General features: G+C 43.3%; 1 protein-coding gene across 3 annotated transcripts in view; it reads left to right on the top strand.

The window, feature by feature from the left end:
• Window positions 1-23,388, top strand: part of LOC136612164 (C2 calcium-dependent domain-containing protein 4C-like) — a 35,895-nt gene extending 12,507 nt beyond the window's left edge. Inside the window, exons 1-3 of one of the 3 annotated variants that reach the window (XM_066592325.1) lie at window positions 8,762-8,780; window positions 20,939-21,113; window positions 21,359-23,388. In XM_066592325.1, the coding sequence (XP_066448422.1) occupies window positions 21,388-22,608 (1,221 nt within the window). In that variant the 5' untranslated portion in view covers window positions 8,762-8,780; window positions 20,939-21,113; window positions 21,359-21,387 and the 3' untranslated portion in view covers window positions 22,609-23,388. Of the gene's footprint in view, window positions 1-8,761; window positions 8,781-13,059; window positions 13,390-20,938; window positions 21,114-21,358 lie in introns of those variants that run through there. The other 2 variants (XM_066592324.1, XM_066592323.1) reach the window with 2 other exon arrangements.
• The last annotated feature ends 1,108 nt before the right edge of the window (window positions 23,389-24,496 follow it).

Consider the following 24,496-nt stretch of genomic DNA (forward strand, 5'->3'; position numbering starts at 1 on the left):
ATGTGTTATTGTCTGACAGTCTCTGTTTTCCGTCTTTTGTCTGATCCACCCGTCCACTGGTGTTTGGATGCCCGGTTCCTGTCTCTGTATGTCTACCTGTCCATTGGTGGTCAGACGCCCGATCCAAATCCTGTCCCCTTTGTCTGTTGTTAGGTGGACTTTAGGGCCCTGTCTGTGATGCCCAGCCTATTTTGGGCACTTTCATGTGGGCCTGATGCTTATTCGCTCCTTTGAACGTAACAGTCTGTAGTTCTCACTCCATTCTTTAGTGCTGTAATCTAATCTGACTCTGTAGAGATGAGAGGAAGACAGAACAGCGGACAGGCAGCCCATCCTCTCCCCCTTTCACTTCATGGTATGGCCCATAGGATGAGAGCCAGATTACAGCACGGAGATGAGAGGATAGCAGAACAGCCTGAGAGACGGGCCATTCAACCCCCATAAAATAGATTAAAAGAGCTGTTTCTAGCTAACTGACAGTTTTCAGTATCTATAGCTCATGTAAAGAGGCTGGTTCTTAGAGCCAGTCATTCCTGAATGATCCATGACAACATACACTACACACAAAAGAAAAGGTGATCCTGTAGCACACACTCAGAAGCAGTAGCAGCATGGAGGACATTATACAGTAGTACTGAGCAGTGTAGATGTGAATCCAATACTGAAGTAAAGTTGAAAACTTACTAGAACCAGGAGCATTTGTGTGTATCTCTGTCTTCCTTTCTCACTCTGCAGCTACTTCCTTCCTTTCTGCTTCCTCCTTGTCCTCTATAAGTAACTGTAATCTGATCTCTTAGTAAGGTAATAAGCTTTGTTGTCTCTCAAAATGAATTTTACCAGTAAATTGACAGTGAATGGTCAGTTCAGGAAGGATTGGTGTCTCATAAGTGGATAAAGACAATTTTCTATAGTAAGGTATATTACTGTTGCAATAAGTGGCTGCAACTGCCATCTTGCCTCACCTGTACCGAGTGACAGCCATGGTGCGCATTTTCTTCCTGTCTGTGGCAGACACTGCGCACTGGCTGCCAGTCAGTCTCTCTCTACTTTTTGAAGGCCGCATGACCATACCCCACCAATCACTGAGCACCTCTAATCATATCAGATACTTTCCTTCATAGGAAAGTGTCTAATCTTTTAGTCTTCTTGTCCTGCTAAATGTGCTTCTTTTTTGTCCTGGTTACTAATTATAGCTATACCCTGATCCCGACTGGTGGGGTGAAAAGGTGAAGATTGGGGTTCCTCAGGTGTCGCCTCTAGATCTGGCACAAAGCTGAACCAGTGTATGTCACAGTAGATCCATATCCAGTGGTTCTCAAAGTTACAAAGTTTCTTATAGTTGCATGTACTATTGATTTATGAAAAGTTTGTTATAATAAAAGTGACCACATAAAAGGGTTGTCCGAGTTATTTAAATTGAAGCTAAACAGATCCCCCTTGGTGAAAAATAACAAACCAGCATATACTCAGATCTCCCAGTTCCCCGCTCTGTCCAGCGTCACCGATCTGGATCTTCACTCTGATCTATTACTTACAGGCTGCAGCAGCCTGTGTGCGTACGTGACAGGCTGCCGCAGCCAATGATGGGGCTCAGCGAATGATCGCCTGAGTATAAGCTGGTTTGTTATTTTTCACCATGGGAGACCCATTTAGGTATAATTTAAATAACTCGGAAAACCCCTTTAAGTTTGCAGGTTCAATGAAATTACAATTAATGCGAGATGAGTAAATTTTGTTAAAGGGGTTGTCTCACGAAATCAAGTGGGGTTATACACTTCTGTATGGCCATATTAATGCACTTTGTAATATACATCGTGCATTAAATATGAGTCATACAGAAGTTATTCACTTACCTGCTCCGTTGCTAGCGTCCCCGTCGCTATGGTTCCATCTAATTTCGGTTTCTTCTTGCTTTTTTAGACGCGCTTGCGCAGATCCGTCTTCTTCCTTCGGCTCCGCTTGGCAGCATCAGCGGTTTGGCTCCGCCCCCTTGTACGCGTCATCGCGTAGCTCCGCCCCATGACGTGTGCCGGTTCCAGCCTCCTGATTGGCTGGACTCGGCACGTGACAGGGGCGGGGCTACGCGATGACGTGTACAAGGGGGCGGAGCCAAAACGCTGATGCTGCCGAGCGGAGCCGAAGGGAGAAGACGGATCTGCGCAAGCGCGTCTAAAAAAGCAAGAAGACACCGAAATTAGACGGAACCATGGCGACGAGGACGCTAGCAACGGAGCAGGTAAGTGAATAACTTCTGTATGGCTCATATTTAATGCATGATGTATATTACAAAGTGCATTAATATGGCCATACAGAAGTGTATAACCCCACTTGATTTCGCGAGACAACCCCTTTAAGTAGCAAAACTTAATTCCTTAGGATATATTCACACACAGCAGATTTGCTGCTGAAATTTCGTAGACTGAAAATTTGTGCCCACATAGGGTTTTTTTGGCAGCAAGCATGTGGATTCCTGTGAACCGTGATTGCTGTGTATGACTGTACCTAAATTTACTTTGCCAAAATCCATGTTGGATTTGCCCCATAATCCTCAACTGAAATCCAAGGTTGAACATCAGATTTCTGCAGCAAATTTTGAATGTAAATTTTGCAGATCCTCACTTGAATTTAGCCACATTCAATGGGGCAAATCCGCATACGTCTACCTAATTTTTTTTTATTTTATTTTTTTTAAATTTCAAATTCTTTATTCAAAAATTTTTCATAACAATCATTAAAACTAGACCCTGGACAATTTCGGGTCTTATGTAGTACATTTTAACAGGCAATTCGGTCTTTCAACAAGTACGTGTCAGGTACTGTGCTTATTCATCTCTATAGTCCAAAATACTTCCTATAACCAACATGCTGTGTTAGCCTAACGTGCGGCTATTCTATTCAAAAGATATTCATTACATGACATAACAAGCTTTTCGTCCGATACCCGGGCAACTTCAGGTCTAGAATAGTGCTTTCCAAGGATGTCTGGGCATTTCTGGATTACACGGGGGTACTGTGTTTGTCCAAATCTGTGATCCTTAGGGTTTCCCTGGGGTATCGGAGTACAGTAGCCTAACGGACGGCTGTTCTTCACACATCAAACATAAAGCACAAAACATTTAACATTTGACATAGGGTGGGGGGTTAGGAACAAGTGGGTCGGGGGGGGGGGGGGGGTGATACAAGTGGTACCTCCAAGTTTGCCTCTCCTGGGAAGGCTTTCACAGGCTCCATTCTCAGACTCCTGAGGTCTCTGGGGTCCGGAAAGTCCGGCTTGTACTCCTGTAGCTCCTCGCCAAAGAGCCTCGCACCAAATCTCCCTCAACGTCCGGGGTGCACCACTCCATTGCGGCCTAGCAGAGGGCCCTCCACGAGGGTGGGGAAGGCTCCTCAATAGAAGGAAGGAGAGCGGGGTGGGGGAGGGGATATATGTCCTCCCAGAGGTGCCGGGGGGGGGGGGGGTCAGGCTCCCACCTTTCGGGGTTGGTGAGCTCGGGTTGGGGTTCAGCAAATGCGCTTCCACCACTCCCACTCCTTATTGAATTTCTCCCGGTTGTTTCTCTTCCAGCTAGTAAGTTCCTCCAAGTTATAGATCAAGTCAACTTTGTCTTTCCATTGGGACAAGGTAGGGGGCGATTTTTGTAGCCAAAGTGTTGGAATAAGTGCCTTTGCTGCATCTATGAGCAGGGCAGTCAGTTTATCTTTCAGGGGATGGAAATAGGGTGCGGGCTTCCACAAGAAAATTATTTCTGGTGACAGCTTAAAGTTTGGTCTGATGCTTTTTATTGAAAGTTCAATCTCTCTCCAGAACGGGACAATGGTCAGACAGTCCCACCAGATGTGTCGGTATGAGCCGCCGGTGGCATCGCAGTGCCAGCATCTGTCATGGGTGGCAAGCTTATGTGCATACATCCATTGCGGTGTTCTGTACTACGTCAAAAGTTGACATGCTATTTCTTTTTTTCTATGACATGAATTTCAAAATCACAGTTTTTCCATCTGTGTGAATCTTTGCAGCTGGATAGAATAGCGCGGTGGACAATGCTTTTGTATCCAGCTATAAAGACTGGCTTTGATGGAAACTCTGTGAAATAGAGATCAAAGTGGTCTTCGTTTCACACATTAAACCCCATGGTTCTGCCTCAATGCTGTTTTCGGCATAAAAGACAAAAACTCAAGACAGAGAGCAGGGCGTAACAGAAACGGTAGTGTGAAAGTAGCCTAATAGACTACATAGGATGGACATATATATCTTTTTTCGTACGTATTTTACCACAGTAGGAGGCTTTCACCCTCCGTTTGTTTTTAAAGGGGTTTTATCAGAACAACAAGTTAGCACTGCTGCATTCAGAGTAATGTCACTGCAGGGCAAGACCTGCACTGATCAGCAAGTTATTCCCTATTTAAATGCCCCGATCGGAGTTTGGGATCTCAAATAGCCCTTCATTTGGTTGCCATTGCACCCGGGGGCCTTCTGATAGACCCAGGGCTGCTATTGCAGATTGCCTGTCAGATCGCAATATAATGTTATACATCATACTGTAGGAGAAATCAAACCATCGCAAGTTCTTGTCCACTATGGGGACTAAAAAAAAGAGTAAAAAATCAGTTATAAAAAGTTTTTTTTCATTATTTAAAAAAAATTAATAAATAAATAAAAAGTTAAAGTTTATAATAAAAAAAATCTAAATTAAATGCAAAAACATATTTTGTATAGCTGCGTCCATAGAAGTCTAATCTATCAAAGTAATGCATTATTTACCTCACATACTGAACGTTGTCATGAAAAAAAAAATGCCAGAATTGCGCTTCTTTTTGGTCACCCTGTTTCCAAGAAAAAATGTAATAAAAAGCAATCAAAATTCTATATTTACTCCAAAATTGTACCAAGAGAAACTACAGGGCATCCTGCAAAAAACAAGCTGTCAAACAATCATGTGGACAGAAAAATAAAAGCTATGGCTGTCTAAAGATGGCGGCAGAAAATAATTTAATTTTTTTGCAGAGATATTTTATTTTTTAGAAGGTATACAGCAAAAAAAAATAAACTATATAAATTTGGTATTGTAGAAATTGTACTGACCCTAAACAAGCCCCCCCCCACCCCATAAGATGGCGGAATTTAACTTTTTTTACATTTCACTCTACTTAAAATTTTTTTTAACTTTCTCAGGACTTTATGTGATACTTTACACAGTACCACTGAGAAATACAACTCATCCCACAAAAAACAAGCCTTCAGACATCGACATTGATGGGTAAATAAAATAGTTATGATTTTTTAAAAGTGGGAAATAAAAACTGAAAATGAAAAAAAAAAGAGGTTAGGACACTCAGCAATTGAAATGAAAGCTATTGAAATATGAGCTATAAACCAAGCGACTCCAACAAGTGGCGATACTCACTGACTTGCCCTGTCAGGTCCCGTGTAAAAATACCCTTAGGCCGGCTTCACATGCGTGCCTAATTGCTGCATTTTGCAGAATGATCTGTACGTTTTTGTGCTTGCATCGGTGCAGTTTACTACACTTTTTGTGCCTACAAGACATGTTGATTTGCATACCACAAACGAAGACGCACCAATTGAAAAGGCTAATTAGTTCCAGATGTGCTCCTTTCTCCAATGGAATTACGCAGTGTTCCACGCATCTCCTTGCATACTGCATGTGCATTTGTGTTTAGAATTCCATTTCATATACTTGAGGCTTGACGAGTTGTGAAACTTTCAAATTAACACGATCAATTTCCAGTAAAAGTGGACTTTCTTTGTTCTTTCCCCAGGCCTTTCATTTGCTGCTTCTTGAAAATTCACTTGAGAGCCTCTATAAAAATGGTTGCAGGGTTGTGCTTGTATGTCTCCATGTGCTGGTGTACTGGCATGCTTGGGTGCTGTGGATACATATGGTATCTGATGAAGTAAGAACCTACTCTTTGCCCCCTTGTGAAATCAGAGACATATGGAAGCATATTAAAGGGATTGTCCGTTCTCTACTGCTTTTTACAGTGTTTATTTATTTAGCTACAGAATAGAAAATCATACAATTTTCTAGTATCATTTATTTAAAATTCTGCTCACATCCCTTTCTTAGGCCGGTTTCACCAGGAGCGACAAAATCGCGCAATTTTCCAGCAATGCGACAGCGCTAGAAAACACATGTTTGTGAAGCCCATGCTTTTCAATGGTTTCCTTCACATTTAGGGCGCCTACCCACTGGCGTTGCCGATTTTCGTGCGTAAAAAACGCTGCGTTTTCCGCGCGTTTTTCGCGGCTTTTTCGTTAATTTCCATTGACAATCATGGGTGCATTAAGAGAAAAATAAGGAGACATATGCAACTGACAGTTCCTATGTTAAAAATTGCAACGGACCGGAAAAAAAACCCCCAATGGACAAGAACACATTCTATACTAATTGCTCTTCAGAAAAAACGCAAAACGCAATTTAGCATCGCAGGAAAAAAAATCGCCAGTGGGTAGGCGCCCTAAGGGCGCATTCAGACGACCGTATATCGGCCGGGTATTCACGCCCAGTCGATATAAGGCGTCTCTCTCTGCAGGGGGAGGAGGCTGGAAGAGTCGGGAGCAGTGCTCTGAGTTCCCGCCCCCTCTTTGCCTCCTCTCTACTCCCCTGCACTATTTTCAATGAGGAGAGGCGGGACGCGGGTGGAGCTAATTCCCTGAAACTTAGCACCACCCCTGTCCTGCCTCCTCTCATTGCAAATAGTGCAGAGGGGCTTAGAAGTGGTAGAGAGGGGGCAGGAGCTCAGAGCACTGCTTCCGGCAATTTCAGCCTCTTCCCCCTGCAGAGAGAGACGCCGTATATTGGCTGGGCGTGAAACCCCGACCGATATACGGTCTTCTGAATGTGCCCTAACGATGTTTTCACTGATGCTATTTTGCGAAGAAAAAAAATTCGCAGCATGCTCTATTCCATTCCGCGATGTGCTATTTTTTATCTACCATGTTTTCCTATGGAGCCTCCTTGTTTATTGCAACACATAGCATGAACTTGCGACTTTTGTGCGATGCGTTTTTAATATTAGAAAATCCTATTGACTTTCGCGATAAAAAAATTTGTGGCGGCAGCATGGTAATGTGAGACTACTCTCAAGATAGAGATATCGCTCAAAAATCAAGCTGCAATATTGTGAACTGACAATCGCCCGAGTGAAACTGGCCTTATATCAGTGCATTGGCCTCTATCTCAACAATAGAGTGGTGTAGCCGATGGACAGGTCTGTCCATAGTGATGGACGTCAGACATCTGACCCACCAAACAAGTCATGTGACCCCTGGTGTTTATCTCGCATTGATCGGGTATTTAATAGGTGAATACTAGTTATTAGTATTATTTATGATACCAGTGTATCTGGTGACACAATGCGCCACTTATAATATAATATAGTGAATGATATCATCCCATGTAACTCACTGAAGGACGTCTGAGAACATCACTGTCATGTGATCAGGGGCAGAGCTCCAGTGATTCAGGTACTCAATGAGGTGAAATTGTGGCTTAGATGAAGGGCCTGTGATGATGTCAGCATCATGTGATCAGGAGCAGAGCATGCAACCCACTAACGGACAAGTGGTCGTTAGTACTTTGAGTACATTACTGAGCAGAAGAACTCACACAGGATTACTACCTGCAGTGTCATCATGTCCGTCAGTCTGTGGGAAAGCAGCTCTTATATTTTCTGCCATTTTTCTCTGTGTGCTGGTTTTGTTTTTCAGTTGAATTTATTAGCAACATAACACTACCTGATAATAGTTGGGGGCGGTATTAGTGTACCTTGACGCCACCGGAAGCTAGGGGTTTGACAGGGCTTCCATGGAGGAACGCCCCTGTCACACCCCTAGCTTCCAATAGGTGCAAGATGAAGGTCCTGGAAGGTTTTAGGATTAATTATATCGCAGCCGCCACCTGCTGTCACTGGCTGCCCCCCTGCGGCTGCGACCTCCCTGGGGCAGTGAGTGAATATTCCCCCTACATTTTATGGGCTCCCTTGCGTTACACTGTGGCCGCCAGCTGTAGCAGCTCTCCACAGCGGGGGTCAGCAGCGCTTGCATGGACCAGCGGGTGTGGCCGGTGGCTTCTCCGCCACTGCATCAGGCGCACGACTGAAGTTCAGCAGAGCTTACAAGTGCTGGGCGTCGGCTGTGTCCGGTGGCTTCTCCTCCACAGTGCTCACATGTTCACCTGTCGGCTGTGTCCAGTTTCTTCTCCCCCACACCATCACGAGCAGGACGGGCGACAGCGGGCCAGGATGTGCGACTGTACAGGCGGCGCGAACACTGACGCCCCGCAGATGCAGCCTCAGGGTCCGCCGCGGGTTCCACGGCCGAACATGTTAAGTACAGCTTTTCTGGATATGCACGTATGGGTTTCCTCTCACAGGGGGCAAAGCACTTCATACAGCGTAAGTCTTATCTTAGTATGCATGTACCATATTCTTGCTAATATCTTCTAGATTCCTTTTTCATAGATTAGTTGTGCTTATTCATTTTAACATTTTGAACCGTAAACAATAAAACTTTAACATGGTTTCAACAAAGATCAGTTGTGGTCGTCTCTCATTCCCCCCTTTTTTTCCCCCCTCTCTATGTCTTGGGGGTATCGTTTTTAAGTCGCCTGGAGGATATGTCTTATTCCTGGTATGTCCACCATATTCACCCATGGATCCCAGATCTCCCCGAATTTTTCCAAAGCGTCAGTTCCTATTGCATGCAGTCTCTCATATACTGCGATGGAGGAGACTCTGTCTAGGACCTCCCGGAAGGAGAGGTACCTTTGCTTCCACTTAGATGCAATGTGAATTCTAGCTGCCATACAGATCACCTGGATCAATTTGTGAGCTCGGTATCTGATCCCTGGTTGGCGATCTCCCAACAGGAGCACTGCTGGATTTTTATGTAGAGTTCCTATGAATAATCTCTGTAGGAGCCTGTGGACCTGTGTCCAGAGTCTTGCTACTACCGGGCAAGTCCACCAAACATGAGCCTGCGTGCCCACCTCATTACACCCTCTAAAACATAGGGGCGAGGTGGAGTGATAAATTTGATGTACTCTGTATGGCACCAGGTGGGTTCGGTGAAGGACCTTTATGGATGTTACTGTCAGAGTCACCTGATGGCTCCCTTTCGCCACTGTCTCACAGCATTGCCTCCATTTTTCTACTGACATGCTCATATTTAGATCCTCCTCCCATTTTTCCATATATGGAAGCTTCCCCTCTCCCCCTGGTTTATTTAATACATTATAAATCATGGATAAGGAGCCCTTTTTCATCGGGTCTCTCTGACATAATCTCTCGAACACGGTTAAATCCGGGAGAGTTCTTGGGAGCTCAAGCAAGCCCAAGAAATGGTAGACCGGGTAGACCTGGTTGATCCTTAAAGGGGTTGTCCCGCGAAAGCAAGTGGGTCTATACACTTCTGTATGGCCATATTAATGCACTTTGTAATGTACATTGTGCATTAATTATGAGCCATACAGAAGTTATCAGAAATTATTCACTTACCTGTTCCGTTGCTAGCGTCCTCGTCTCCATGGTGCCGTCTAATTTTCAGCGTCTAATCGCCGGATTAGACGCGCTTGCGCAGTCCGGTCTTCTTCTTTTCTGAATGGGGCCGCTCGTGCCGGAGAGCGGCTCCGTGTAGCTCCGCCCCGTCACGTGCCGATTCCAGCCAATCAGGAGGCTGGAATCGGCAATGGACCGCACAGAAGCCCTGCGGTCCACCGAGGGAGAAGATCCCGGCGGCCATCTTCAGCCGGTAAGTAAGAAGTCACCGGAGCGCGGGGATTCAGGTAAGCGCTGTGCGGATTTTCTTTTAGGTCCCTGCATCGGGTTTGTCTCGCGCCGAACGGGGGGGCTGTTGAAAAAAAAAAAAACCGTTTCGGCGCGGGACAACCCCTTTAAGTTCTCGGATGTGGGAGGATTAAATTTGGTTTTAAATTGGTCTATGGTAAGTATTCTGGAGTTTTCTGTCATATTATGTATACTGGTGAGTTCATTGTTTTTCCACCATTGAAAGTGTATCAGGTCCCTGCTTGGGGTTTTGTTTTGTTTTTTTTATTTATTGCTGCATTCAAAGACCCCTACTATTTTTGGTTTTTTGTCAACGGTGCTGTGAAAGGGGGTTTTCTTGTGGGATGTGTTGTACTTTTAATTGTACCATTGGTTGATTCATGCAACGTTTTGATCACTTTCTGTTCTGTTTTTTGTGAGGCGAGATAGGCAAAATTAGCTATTTTCTCCATGTTTTTTGTATTTTTTTTTTTTTTGCATGTGCACTGCGCGGGTTAAATGTACTAACTGTTTTCTCTGGGTCATTATGAACACTGTGATACCACATTGATTTTTATTCTTTTTACTTAGTAAAGGTAGGAAGATCGGGTTTTGTCATTTCTATGTTTATTATTATTATTATTATTTTTGTCCCACTAGGGGACTTGAATATCTTCACTTTAGTAGTGCATTAAAAAGCCTATAAGGTCAGTCAGAGACTGAGCCTCACAGGCCAACGTATGTGACAGACCCGGAGGTTATAGTCAAGCCTCCTGGTGCCATAGCAAACCATCGGGACCCAAGTGTCTGGCTGTCAGCCCAGGCACCCGATTTCCCTGGCATGGAAGACCCACGCTAAGCTTCTAACGCAGTGCCGTTTTTGACAGAGCTGCAGATTAAAGCCCCTCAACGGCTGCCGTCAAAAGACGTATAGGCAGGCTTTAAGAGATTAATAAATTAATCGGAAAAAGAAAACCAGCACACAGAGGAAATAGTGGAAAATATAAGAGCTGCTTCCCCACAGACTGACGGACATGATGACACTGCACGTAGTAATACTGTGCTCCTCAGTAATCTACTATTCACCTACTAGATACCTGATCAGTGTGAGTTGAACAGCAGGGGTCACATGACTGACGGCCATTACTATGGACAGACCTGTATAAGGAAGGGATGTGAGCAGAATTTTAAATACATGTATATTAGAAAATTGTATGATTTTCTATTTTGTAACTAAATAAATAAACACTGTAGAGAACGGACAACCCATTTAATACCATACCATATTACAGGTCTATACAACTTGGACTTGTACAGTTCTAAAATATACCCATGAGCAGGAGCTTACACTCACAACTTTCTTTAATCTCTGCAAATAGATGAAATAGATGAAATTTATTAAAGCGCCTCTGCCGGCCTGGAAAAACAAGGATGGCCGTACCGCTTCTCTGATGCATGTTGTATGTAGCATGCATCGGTAGTCTAAGACACTGGATGCTGCTCTGACTGGCCAGCACAGTTCATGTTAACAGGACTGGCCAATCAAAGCAGGTGTAGTCAAGGAGAAAGTGGCAGCATCAAATGGTGCAAAATTTCTCCAAGCGTTTATTCTCCCATAACAAGAATTCACAGTAAGGTTTGGACCTGCAATTAGGTCTTTGTCAAGCAGCCACTTTCTCCTTTATTGATTATACCTTTGGACATGGTCCATGTCCTGGTGGCTGCTGCATCTTGAAGTGAGTCCCACCCATATAGGGCTGTTTGTGTGCTGCTGGTGATATCTTTACTCAAAACCGGTGTGGCGCCTTAAGGCCCATTTACACGGACCGATGATCACTCAAAAATCACTAAACTGCGATCGTTTGAGCGATAATTGTTGCGTATAATCGCTCGGCCATCATGCACTTTTCGGGCACTGCTAGCTGATCGTTAGATTCAAGCCAGCCTAAAAATCGTCCTAAGGTCTTATCAGGACCGCACGCTGAGTTCTCCGCGGGTAGTGCTGATAGCATTGTTAGCTGTCGGAAAACAAAGGAGCTGAATGGAGATAAGAGCCCTCAGGCTACTAACTGCATTCAGCTAAGGCTTCATTTGCACATTAATAAGCTAAGTAGCTACTTAATAGTTTATGCAAAATGATCGCTCAAAGCTGTCACTCAAACTGTCATTTGAGCGATCATCGCTCCGTGTAAATGGGCCTTTAGACTAATGATGTATACTAATGTACTGTGTATCAGGCAGTCAGAGAAGCTGGTGCAACCATCTTTGTTTATCTAGTGTGGCTTTATTGATGGAACTTTGGTTACACATGCAACAGGGTGTCCTAGTTCCTTCAGCCACTAGATGGCACTAACAGCATATGGATTTATAGAGCTCCCACAATGTATTTGTTCCTTTTTGCCTGCTGCACTTTATTCCAAAATAGTGTCTAATCTGCTGCGGGACCACATCAGTTTGGGAAAGCTCACATGGGCGTAATCTAATAGCGTATTGCGTGCAAGTAATATACAGTGAATGTAGTCAATGAAAGTACATTGATTTTCATTTATCCATTCACACTTGCGTTAATACATAGCATATTTTACCACATATTATACGCGATAGAGCCCTTTGTTCTCTATGGGTGAGTAATGAACACTGTACATACACAATTACATTGCATATATGCAGCGTTTATATGCAACGTCGCTAAGTGACAAAGCAGGAAATTATAAGAAAGAATGAACAAGTCAGACTGCGAGATACGTCGTCATGTGCAGTGAAAAATGACTGCCATATGTAGCAATACGCAGGGGTAAAGCACTGCATTGTACACTCAGCGTTTTATAACACGCTTGTGTGAGCCCGGCCTTTGTAGAAGTGGAGAGAAAATTGGGCATGACTTGCTGCTTGGCCAGGATTTAGACATATATTAATGAATCATAATTTTTTTAAATGTCGCAAAATTTTTGTGCAGTTTCTCTCGAGTAGATTAAAAGTTGAACAATCCGCTCTAGACATATTCAGAGATGTCACAAATGTATTACCATTATGCAACATTTTGATCATTTTAGGGTGAAAAGTGACAATGTTGACCCTAGCAAAACTGATGTAAGACCTCTTTCACACGAGCAACAGCGTAACGCTGTGAGGAAATCGCTGTGATATCGCATCTGCATTCTGTTTGATATTGTAGTGGCTCAGAACACCTATTCCTGGCCCCTCCATAAATGTCGTATATGTCATGTCTTTTGTGTGGATGTACTGTGCAAAATGTCTTGTCTTTTGTTATGTGTATTGCACAGCTGCAGCAGATGAAGGGTTAATGTCTGCATGAGACTGGGAGATGTCTGCAAATGTCAATTTATGTCCTGTCGTGTGGTATGCTAGAATCTATTAGTATGAGTGTCTGAGAGGAGGAAGAGGTCCATCATCTTCTGGGTTCCGGAGTGAGAGTGCCACCTACATGGGGGTACCTTCAACCCTCCTGTGGTGAAGAGGATGGAAGAGGAAGAAAGGTTTCCTGAGGACCTCGATGCCAGGAGCCAATAGAGAGTAAGAAGAAAGACAGAGAAAGCGAGAGAAGTAGAGGAAAGTCAAGACAACCGTGTAGAGGTACTTCTAAAAGTGAGTGTCTCCATACAGCACCATACAGATAACGAGGACTGTAGGGCCGGTATCATCCTGAGGATACTCTCTGAGAAAATTCCCCTTCCAGGAGTAGTACCATAGAGATAACGAGGACTGTAGGGCCAGCATTATCCCAAGTGTCTCCCTGACCTCCTTTCTTCTGTTTACCTGCACCAGTGTGTTCTTGAATTGCAAAGTGTTAAAGTTTTACAGTAAAGTTTTGCCAGGCCCTAACCGTTCCTAGGGACTGAGGTACTTAAGCACAAAAATGTGTGTGAATTCTCTTTATTATCACCAAGGATCATTCGGTGAGTAAAGGAACAGTGGCGTCACGTGACAAGTTATACCGGTAGTTCTTCGGCATGTATATTGGCCATCCCTCTCCTAGTGGTGTCCGAATGAGGCCCAGCGCTGCTCTGGCCAAGGCTATGTATGTCCCTCTGGGGGGGGAATTTGGTAAGTGCCACCGTGACAAGTGACCACTCTACCCTCCGAGCTCCTCAGCATATGCCCCGTGTCCTGAGCTACCCTTCGGGACGCTGCAATATCACTGCGTTTTATTGTGGTGATATAGCGATTTAGTGTTGCTACAAAGTCACGTGACTTTGTAGAGCTCTTTTGCCTCGAGAATAAGCCCCAGCTGCATGAAAAAAACCCCCAAAACAATACATCACCTAAGAGGCATTCTCTGCTTCGCCACGCGTCTCCTCTGCAGCTCTGACACTTTTTTGTTCATCGCATTGAATAGCAGTGATTGGTTCATCAAGCGCTGCAGTGATTTCCTGAGCTTGAGAAGCAATCAGAGCCAGCACTTCCTGGAGGCTGTTTTTGAACCTCCAAATCAGTAAGTGCTGATTCAAAACTACAGACGATTGTGCCGGAACTGCGGAGAAGACTTGCAACAGAGCTGATAGTGCCTGTTGGGTGATGTCTTGAGGTTTTTTTGTGTTTTTTAAAAATGTTTTAATGTAGGTAGGGGTTATTTGAGGGGGAACAGTAGGATTGTAAAAGGTGCATCGCACCACACGAAAATCACGTTTTAGTGCGATGCAATACAACACTACAGAAGGCTCCATGGGGAAACATGGACTACAAAACAGCAAATCACGGCAATACTTAGCATGCTGCGATTCTTTTTTCTCGCAATGTAGCAGCCTACAAAACATCTCTAATGTAAAGGAACCCAGTGGAAAACATGGGCTTCACATGCATGCAATCTTCAGCACTGTTGCATTGTGGGAAAATCGCACGATTTTGTCACCCATATGAAAGTAGCCTAAAACTTATGACACATAATAAATTTCCCTTAGGGCTCTTTTACACAAGGGTAGCCATTTTTACGTTTTCTCATCCACGTCTATTGGCATGAATGGACGTTTTTCCATGATCATGGTCAGCGTTTTCTCACCCATTCACATGACCCTGAGTACCGCTTTTAGCGAAAAAATATGTTGCACCCCGGCAAAAACCCCTCGCTCTGCAAAAATCCTCAGGATGCCTTTCAATGCCTATATAGAGGCACCTGTAAGCTTTTCTCAGCCTCCTTTCTCTCTGACAACTCTGTCCTCGACCCCCTCCAGTCTGGTTTCCGCCCTCACAAAAGTATCAAATGACCTGATGATGGCAAAGTCTGGAGGTGACTACTCCCTACTAATCCTCCTTGACCTCTCTGCTGCATTTGACACTGTCGACCATAACTTCCTTCTCGCTATGCTTTGCTCTATCGGCCTAAAGGATAATGCTCTCTCCTTATTCTCCTCCTATCTCTCTGACCTCACTTTCAGCATCTCCTTTGCTGGCTCTATCTCCTCTCCACTTTCTCTCACTGTCGGGGTCCCCCAGGGCTCGATCCTTGGTCCCCTTCTCTTCTCTATTTATACAGCCGTAATTGGATAAACCATCCGCAAATTTGGCCTCCAATACCACCTCTACACTGATGACACCCAGCTATACACCTCCTCCTGTGACATCTCTGCACCATTCCTCCAAAACATCACCGACTGTCTGTCTGCTGTCTCTAATACTATGTCCTCCCTTTTTCTCAAGCTTAACCTCTCTAAAAGTGACCTCATTTTTCCACCTTCCAACTGACTTCCCCTCAACATCTCCATTCCAGTGTTTGGCACCATCATAACCCCCAGACAGCACGCCCGCTGCCTCTGACCTCTCCTTTACCCCCACATCCAATCTCTCGCCCAAACATGCCACCTGTACCTCAGAAATATTGCTAAAATCCATCTGTTCCTAACCATGGACATGCTAAAGACGCTCGTGGTCGCCTTCATCCACTCCGACTCGACTACTGCAACTCGCTATTCATTGGCCTTCCCCGCACCAGACTCTCCCCTCTCAAATCTATACTAAACGCCGCAGCTAGATTTATCTTCCTATCCAGTCGTTACTCAGATGCCACTGCACTATGCCAGTCACTGCATTGGCTGCCCATCCACTGCAGAACTAAATTTAAACTCCTCACCCTCACCCACAAAACTCTCCATGGCGCAGCGCCACCATGCATTGCTTCCCTCCTGTCCGTACACAACCCAACACGCACGCTATGATCCGCTAACACACTCAGACTAAACACCCCTGTAATACGAACCTCTCATGCTCGCCTCCAGGACTTCACCAGAGCAGCACCCATCCTCTGGAACGCTCTACCCCAAGGCATCCGGTCAATCCCCGATGCATGAAACTTCAGACATGCCTTAAAAACGCACCTCTTCAGGGAGGCATACCAAATCTCCTGACCTAGTCCCCCTGCCCCTCTCTTTAAGTCCCCACACCTTCCACACTGCTTATTGCATATGGCCTCTACCCCTGCACCTCCCTACCGACCCACCCCGTTTGCTTCCTTAGGGCGCCCACCCACTGGCGCTTGCGATTTTCGTGCGTGAAAAACGCTGCGTTTTCGTCGCGTTTTTGGCGCGTTTTCACGGCATTTTCGCGGCTTTTTGCGTTAATTTCCATTGACATTCATGGGTGCATTAAGAGAAAAATAAGGACACATATGCAACTGACAGTTCCTATGTTAAAAATTGCAACGGACTGAAACAAAAAACGCCAGTGGACAGGAGTACATTCAAAACTAATTGCTCTTGAGAAAAAACGCAAAACGCAAAGAAAAAAAAATCGCCAGTGGGTGGGAGCCCTTATAAGTGATTTCCACATGTAATTCCCATACTGCTTGTGTTCCCCCATGCCTTGTACCTCCTGTATCACCCCCACCCCGTTGACTTCAAACTGATTGTATATCACTTTTAATTGTTGTGTTGTTTGTGTTCTCACATGCTTAAAAGAATAACTGAGGAACAGGTTGGCGCTATGCAAATAAAGATTATTATTACTACTATATCAGAAAAAAGCAACATATTTAGCATTAGAAAATCTGCAGATATACACACAAGTACGCATACAGAAGCCACAGCAAATTCTGAGAGCTCGTCAACCCTGGCCATCTGCAGAATAGCAACCGAATTTCTAGCTCAGACGTCCTGTATGAAGGTAGCCAAATCCCTAAGGTACTGCAGTCTGAAAGCCATACACACTTAGGAGTGTCTCTTCTCTTCTTTGTATATTTGTATTTGACCAGCAGGTGGCACTCTACTCCACTGTAATAGATTTCAGCTACTTATTTCATTACAGACTATTAATAAACTCAAGCAGAACTGGCAGAATGAAAGGATTATATAGGCCAATACATAAATCCCGCAATGGTGTCATCTTGAGAGGGATATTTTTAATTAACTATTGGGTGGCCGTATCATCTTAGGCTCCACTGTTATGTTCTAAGAGACTTGATCTGATCACGCTTGCTCCAGAAACGTCCTATTGGACTGATTACTAATGTGCAATAGGGCTAGCTGCTGCTGGGCTTTATGCTCAGAGAGTGGGGCCAGTTGGGCTGGATCAGAAGCCTGCAACCGGTATTTAAAAGGGAACCTGTCACCTCTGAACAGCACTATAAACTAAGTGATGGCGCTGTTCATGGAGATGACGGGGAGCCAGGGGCATATTTTTTTATATTCACATGCCTCCCCCATTCCTGTGCTGTCTCCTGGTGAAATCCACATGGTCTGAAAGTCTGGCTCTGTTCAGACCACTGTTCACATGCTGTCCCATAGAGTTCTCTATGGACTTCGCCGGCAGACAGCATGGGAACGGGGGAGCGATTGGGTATTAAAAATACATCCCCAGCTCCCCATCACCTCCCTTAACAGTGCCATAGCTTAGTTTATGTTATTGTTCAGAAGTGACAGGTTCCCTTTAAACTGCTTCATGTCACCTGCTCATAGTACTTTGTCTCTATCTCTAAGATCCTTGTGACTTTATTGACTTTACCCCTTGGCTGTACTGTACACACTGTTCACACTGCTCAGTTTGGAATTCTGTGGGCACTTCTATCACACCTGATAACAAGAATAAAGTAACAACAAGGACTGTTCATGTAAAATAACATAACGGATAACACATTGGATCCCCAATGAACTCATATAGTTCAATATGACAGATTTGGCATAATGCTGCGGCTTCTATTATGAGTGTGTGCAAATATTTAGGTTTTTGCTTTGATTTTAGTGAATGTTACAATTTTGATGCAAGTTTTAGTAAAATTGATCTAAAAAACATGACAACAGCATGTGAATAAGCTTCAAAGTCATCATTATCCTTCATTTATTTCCAGTTCTGACCTTCAATTCCAGTTTAGTGACTAGGCAAGACAATTATGTTTTAGCCCCATTGCAACCTCATGTATTTGTTTGGAAATTATCATTATTTTTATTAGTAGTGAGTGATCTTCTCATATGGGAATGTAGAGAAAACACAGATTTTGTTTCCTTTGTTTTCCCCCTCTGGAATCACAATACAACATTTTTATATTAGACTTCTATAATAAACCGCAATTTTAATACTTTCGCTGCACTAAAACTATCATTTGGGTGATGGAAGAATAATTTTGAATCAAGCCCATAATATCCCTGTACCCACTATAGATATACAAGTTCCCAATGATTTTCTGTCCTTGGCTAGCAATATTGTGGCACAGTCCAGAAGTAAAGAAAAGGTCTTTCTTTACAATGCAAGCTAATATTTTGTTGGATAACATCCATAGAAAGGAAAATATTGCTGCATACACGTGAATGCTGCAATATTTTCCTTTCTTGGGATGTTATCTGCAGTACTGCAACTGTAAATTAGGAGAAGTTAAGTAATCATGTGCTTAACCTTCAAGTGTACATTTAGAGCACGTGTTCTCACTCTGGGTCTGTTATAGGGAATATTAATGTATGAAGTGTTATCCAAAGCTGGTTTCAGATGAGCGTATTGTAACAGATCCGTATTACAGATGTGTTACCAATGTTATCATAAACATATGTCATCAGTATTTCATCATTATTTGCCTCTGTATATTTTATTTTATACTGGGCAAATGCTGATCCGTATTTACCTCATAGACAAGAATAGCAACACGGAGGCAAACCCGGAATAATGCTATGCTTTTAAAAAACAACCGTGAAAAATACAGCCATGTGAATAGATACATAGATTTATATTAGCTCCATATTACAGTCCACAAAACACGGACCAAAGACGGAGCTAAAGTAAACACACCTAAAAGCAGCCTAATGGCCTGAGCACCACTGCTGGTTTTGCACCTGTGCATATATGGGCATATTAGTCCAGTTGTAATGCCAGTGTCTTGCCAATATGAAAATATTGTTTTGTTATGGACAAAAAACCACCAATGAGCAGCGACCCTAGCAAGGTGTACAATGCTAGAGGAAGAGATCCATTGCTGAACAGCTCTATTCTTGACATATTAAAGTGTTCTCCTTTCATTTGCATTCACTGTTCAATGCAGCTAGTTAGCTAAGACACCTCCCAATATACACATGGTGCCTAAAAGAGGTTTAATGAGCAAAAATTATTTAGAATTTCATCCCCCATCCCAAGGTTGACTTACAAATTGGATTCAAGGCTGCCGAAGTAACCCGTGACGTAACCCATTGACATCCCATACACAGGTCATATGGTGATGGAAAGGCCAAAAGCTGTTTACAGGACGTCACTGATAGTGTTCCGTTTTGAAGCCGCACATTGGTTGAAGCCATCACATGGGTAGACAACCATATTGCCGATGCAGCCAATGTAAACAGAGACTATCAGAGAGGAAGGGAGAGGTGGTGGTAAGGAGCAGCGGGTGATTGGCGATCGGAGTATTAGCTGCCACCAATGTTTGTTTTATTTTGGAAAACCCCCTTTGAAAAACCACTGTCGATATAAACTCCTGTATACTATGTGGGACAGACTCAGTTTCAGTATGAGATAATCTTTACAATATAGCTACTCATCATAAAAATTAATTAATTATAGGTTGAAATTCCACTTTTTAATAAAATTTGACAGTTGAAATATAATAAGTCGAAGAATATAACGCTTTATCTATATGTTGCTTTTTTCACTTTGGACACTCTATGTGTTGCCCTGTGATGCCAGCATGAAGCATTATAGTTTTCCCTAGTCCGGCTGCTTCTTGGAGAGCATAGTTCCATAGCATATATTGGAATTTTGGCACAACTTTTGATCAAATTTTCCTCTTTGTGCTTCTATGTACAATACAAATTCTGTATTAGGGATTAGTGTGTGATGGATCCTGAATTTGGTGTATGTATGAGACCTAATGTCATCTGTGCCCTTTCAAAGCACACCCCTGTGTTCTCCAGTTGTATTCCAAATTTACCTTTCTCTCTTAACAGCCAATAAAGCTATGTGTAATTAAAAAGTGGTCCAAGATAAGAAAATATGGAGATAGCCAAGCATAAGCACTCAGCTATGTCTAGGAGTCCAATCAAGCTGAACGGAGCAGTAATGCGCACATGTGACTCCATTCATTTAGGGACACTCAGGCCCCCAGTTTTCCAGATCAGTGGGGGTTCCAGTGGTCGGATCCCCGCTGATCAGATGCTTATCCTCCTACCTGTGGGTTTCGGATGAGTACTTTTAGCCCTTTTAACGACCAGATTTCTTGTAGAAGTCCACATCTGCCTGCGCTGACCCTCTGTATCCCTTTCTTATCAGTATTGTCTGAGCTTTGTCCCATTACAAGCAGCTCTGCTCCCATTTCCTATAATATCAAAGTTCTTATTCATATTATTATTTTATATCTAACAGCTCTGTCATTACTGAGCAGGTTTTGGCAGCAGACACAGTAATATGTGTTAAAATCAGGACGTTACTGACGGTCAGCCTGCCTTGCTTCTGTTCCTGGAAGCTAGGAGTATGGCATGTAGTGGGAAGGGTATGGGGTTAACTGCAGTCACGTCTACATTTCCAGGTTAACTGCTTGAATCACGACTCTCTGTATTTACATTGTTCACGGTTTGTAACCGTAAATTAAGAGACGTTTTGTAATCGCGTGCTTAACCTCCAAGCATAGATTTAGAGTACGTGTTCTTACTCTGAGTCTGTCATAGGGAATATTAACATATGAAGTGTTATTGCAAAGCTCCATTGTGTCACAGTGTTTCCCCGTATCTCTTTCCAGTGGAAGATGTGTAACACCCACTTGCTTCCAATTGGCTGGAGAAGAGCCCAATTCAGATATAAAAGCAGGTGACGAAGGTTGCTGAGCTCACTCACAGCTCTGGGCTAAACAGCACTGATTTCCTTGCTAGCTCCAGTAACATCTCATCTTACACAGAACTTCACCACTGCAATAGGTAATTACTAACTTAAGTTTCAGGCTGCTCTTTCTTGTCTACATTCAAGCATTTTTTTATTTTGTTACTTTGTTATTGTTTTTTTGTTAGATGGTACAAAAAAGTTAAACATCTGCCTAGAATGTAACTTCATTGCACCATGTGTAAATCCTATACTTTCATATTGGATGTTTAGTATTTATATATATATCAGTTATGTTTTGTTACACAGCTTTAGTAACTTCTATTTTATGCTTTCTTTACAGGAATTATAATAAACTACCTAATTTGATTCATGTGGCTTTTAGAGAAGCTGAAGGTACCAGAAATGCAGGGACACATGGCTGATCTCAATCCAAGAGGGATCCACCCTGACAAAAGCCAGCGTCCAATACCCTGTCCCAATGTATTAACTCCAGACAGAATCCCTGAGTTCTGTATCCCTCCTCTACTTCAATCACAGAGGGGTATGAGAATGAAATCTCTTTATAGGTCTGTTCCAGACCTCTGTGGAGCAACTTTTGGAACTGAAGATTTTAACACCCCAGAGACACATATTATTCAGGTGGACAGTGCAGAGGAAGCCTTGGAAGAGGAAAGTACCAATGCTGATCCTCAGGCACAAGCAGCTCTTTCCTTGCCACATCTTCCCAAAGCTCAAACTTCCTACGGATTCTGTACCTTACTGGAAAGTCCTAACACCAGAAGGAAAGAATCTCTCTTCCACAATGACCCTGCGAGCCTTCCAATTTTGTTGCCTAAATCACGCTCAAACACATCTACATGGCAATGGGCATCCTCCTGCGGTAGTTTCACAGCATTGAAACTTAGGTCATTGAGCCGCTCTGGCACCTTGGACAGTGAAACTTCATCTTCTACAGACTCTTCGCCTTTTAACTCTCCTCTGCTTCACAGATCTCCACCTAAATGTAACTCTTTGCTGAAAGCTATAAGCCAAGACAAGCTCTTCTCCAAAGCACTCAGAAGGAAGGGAAAGTCAGGGATGTCTAGAAATAATTCACTCTCAGCTGATGAGTGCAGTTCCACAGACAGCAGTCCTAACGTAATACGGAGGGTTTCTGATGGAATGATGGATTCTGTCTTTCCAATGGATCTTTTGTACTCTAGAGGCAGATTTATGGCAGAAAATGCTGTTTTGCTAGAAAATGGAGGTTCTCTTCGTTTATCTACAGAATATTGCCCAGAGGCACAGAGGCTGCGTGTCCGACTCATAAGTGTTGAAGGACTTTACCATCAAGATACTGACCCCAAAACCATCAACTGTTTTGTGACACTCTCTATCACTCCTGGTAAACAGCAGAAGCAGCGAAGTACTGTAATCAGAAGGAGCAGAAACCCCATCTTTAATGAGGACTTTTTCTTTGAGGATGTGTTTGAAACACATCTACATAGTCGCAGTCTAAAAATTAAGGTAATCAACAAAACGTGCAGCATGAAGAGAGACTGTATTCTCGGACAAACGGAACTCTCGTTACTTAGCATCCTTTCCCCATAAGAAGTGTTTCAGTATGTTTCTAAAGCACTTTGAACTACATAGAAAGAGAACAAATATTATGCCTGACTATAGGAAACTTGAATTTTTTTTTACATTGACTTTTCATCTACTATCATGCAGGTCTAGTCTAAAATTTCCCATTGTAGTGCTTAAACATATTAAAACTGCAGGTTTATGTATGTCCTGGCGTTCTTGGTTAAAGAATGGTCAGTTGGCAATTAGTATAAACACAGTTCTATGTGAAGACTAGCACTGAAGGATTCTCAGTGTCTGCTATCCTTGGCCCAGATCTGACATATCTTCTCCTTGTAGCTGAGAATTAAATATTAATGGGCACTAACTACATATGATCTACACGTAGCAGCTAAATGCTGTTCTTCTGTTTTCTGAAGCAGCATTGCAAATGTACAGAACATTTACAAGCTCTATATGTCTGCTAAGTTCAAGGCTGCATTGTAAATGCATCTGGTTTTATGGTGTTTATGATAGCAACAGCCCTATAGACCTCTGTGTGTAACATATATCACCATTCTGGGTAGTGTTGTTAATACAGAGCTATGTAGGTATCCAGTACAACAATTGTCTAGATGAGGACAATGTAACATTGCTTTAGTAACAAGAGCGTGTTTAGCATGTTTGCATTATTTATTTTTTATACTTTACTGTTGGACGATTTGCTTTTAAAGATTATTTTTATATACATTTTACCTAATATACATCTACTATGAATCTGTTGAGTTTATTTATGGTGAATATACTAGTATGACATAATTTATTTTTCTAACTTTTAATAAACAAATTATTTATTTTATGAAATATGTATCATTTAATTGGAATATCTTAGTACATTTGAAGTTTATTTATACCGTGCGTACTCAGTAATTATTATTTTCAAAACTCAGGTCTCATAAACTGTTCCTATCCAACAGAGAAGCAGATAACAACAGCATAACGCAATCCTAGGATAGCAACCAATATAAATCCACATCATTGTGTGTGCCCTTGTGTGTGTGTGTGCGTGCGTGTCATTTACAAGGGGGAAGTAAATATTGACAATAGCGAAGCACAGTATGATATTTTCTCCCTACCGTAATAATAAACTACAATCTTGATTTTTTTTTCCACACTGATGATGCTACTGCATGAGAAGAAAACATGGGCACACTGACTTAGTAACAAACTATAATAACCCTAAGGCTGGGGTCACACGGGACAGAATTCATGTGGAATGGCCACACTGGAAAACCATGAGATTTAAAGGGGTTGTCCCGCGCCGAAACGGGTTTTTTTTTTTTCAACCCCCCCCCCGTTCGGTGCGAGACAACCCCGATGCAGGGACGTACAGAAAGCTTACCGGAGCGCTTACCTTAATCCCCGCGCTCCGGTGACTTCTATACTTACCTGTGAAGATGGCCGCCGGAATCCTCTTCCTCCGTGGACCGCAGCTCTTCTGTGCGGTCCATTGCCGATTCCAGCCTCCTGATTGGCTGGAATCGGCACGTGACGGGGCGGAGCTACACGGAGCCTGCATTCTGCACGAGCGGCTCCATTGAAGAGAGCAGAAGACCAGGACTGCGCAAGCGCGGCTAATTTGGCCATCGGAGGGCGAAAATTAGTCGGCACCATGGAGACGAGGACGCCAGCAACGGAGCAGGTAAGTAAAAAACTTTTTATAACTTCTGTATGGCTCATAATTAATGCACAATGTATATTACAAAGTGCATTAATATGGCCATACAGAAGTGTATAACCCCACTTGCTGCCGCGGGACAACCCCTTTAAGCTGTGGGTTTTGGAGTGGTTTCGCTGTCGGCATTCCACTGCAGCTTTCTCTCCCCATAGAGAGTAGAGAAACAAGAAAAGAATTGACATGCTGCGGAAATTAAAT

Source organism: Eleutherodactylus coqui, chromosome 2, assembly GCF_035609145.1.
Source record: "Eleutherodactylus coqui strain aEleCoq1 chromosome 2, aEleCoq1.hap1, whole genome shotgun sequence".
Taxonomy (NCBI): domain Eukaryota; kingdom Metazoa; phylum Chordata; class Amphibia; order Anura; family Eleutherodactylidae; genus Eleutherodactylus; species Eleutherodactylus coqui.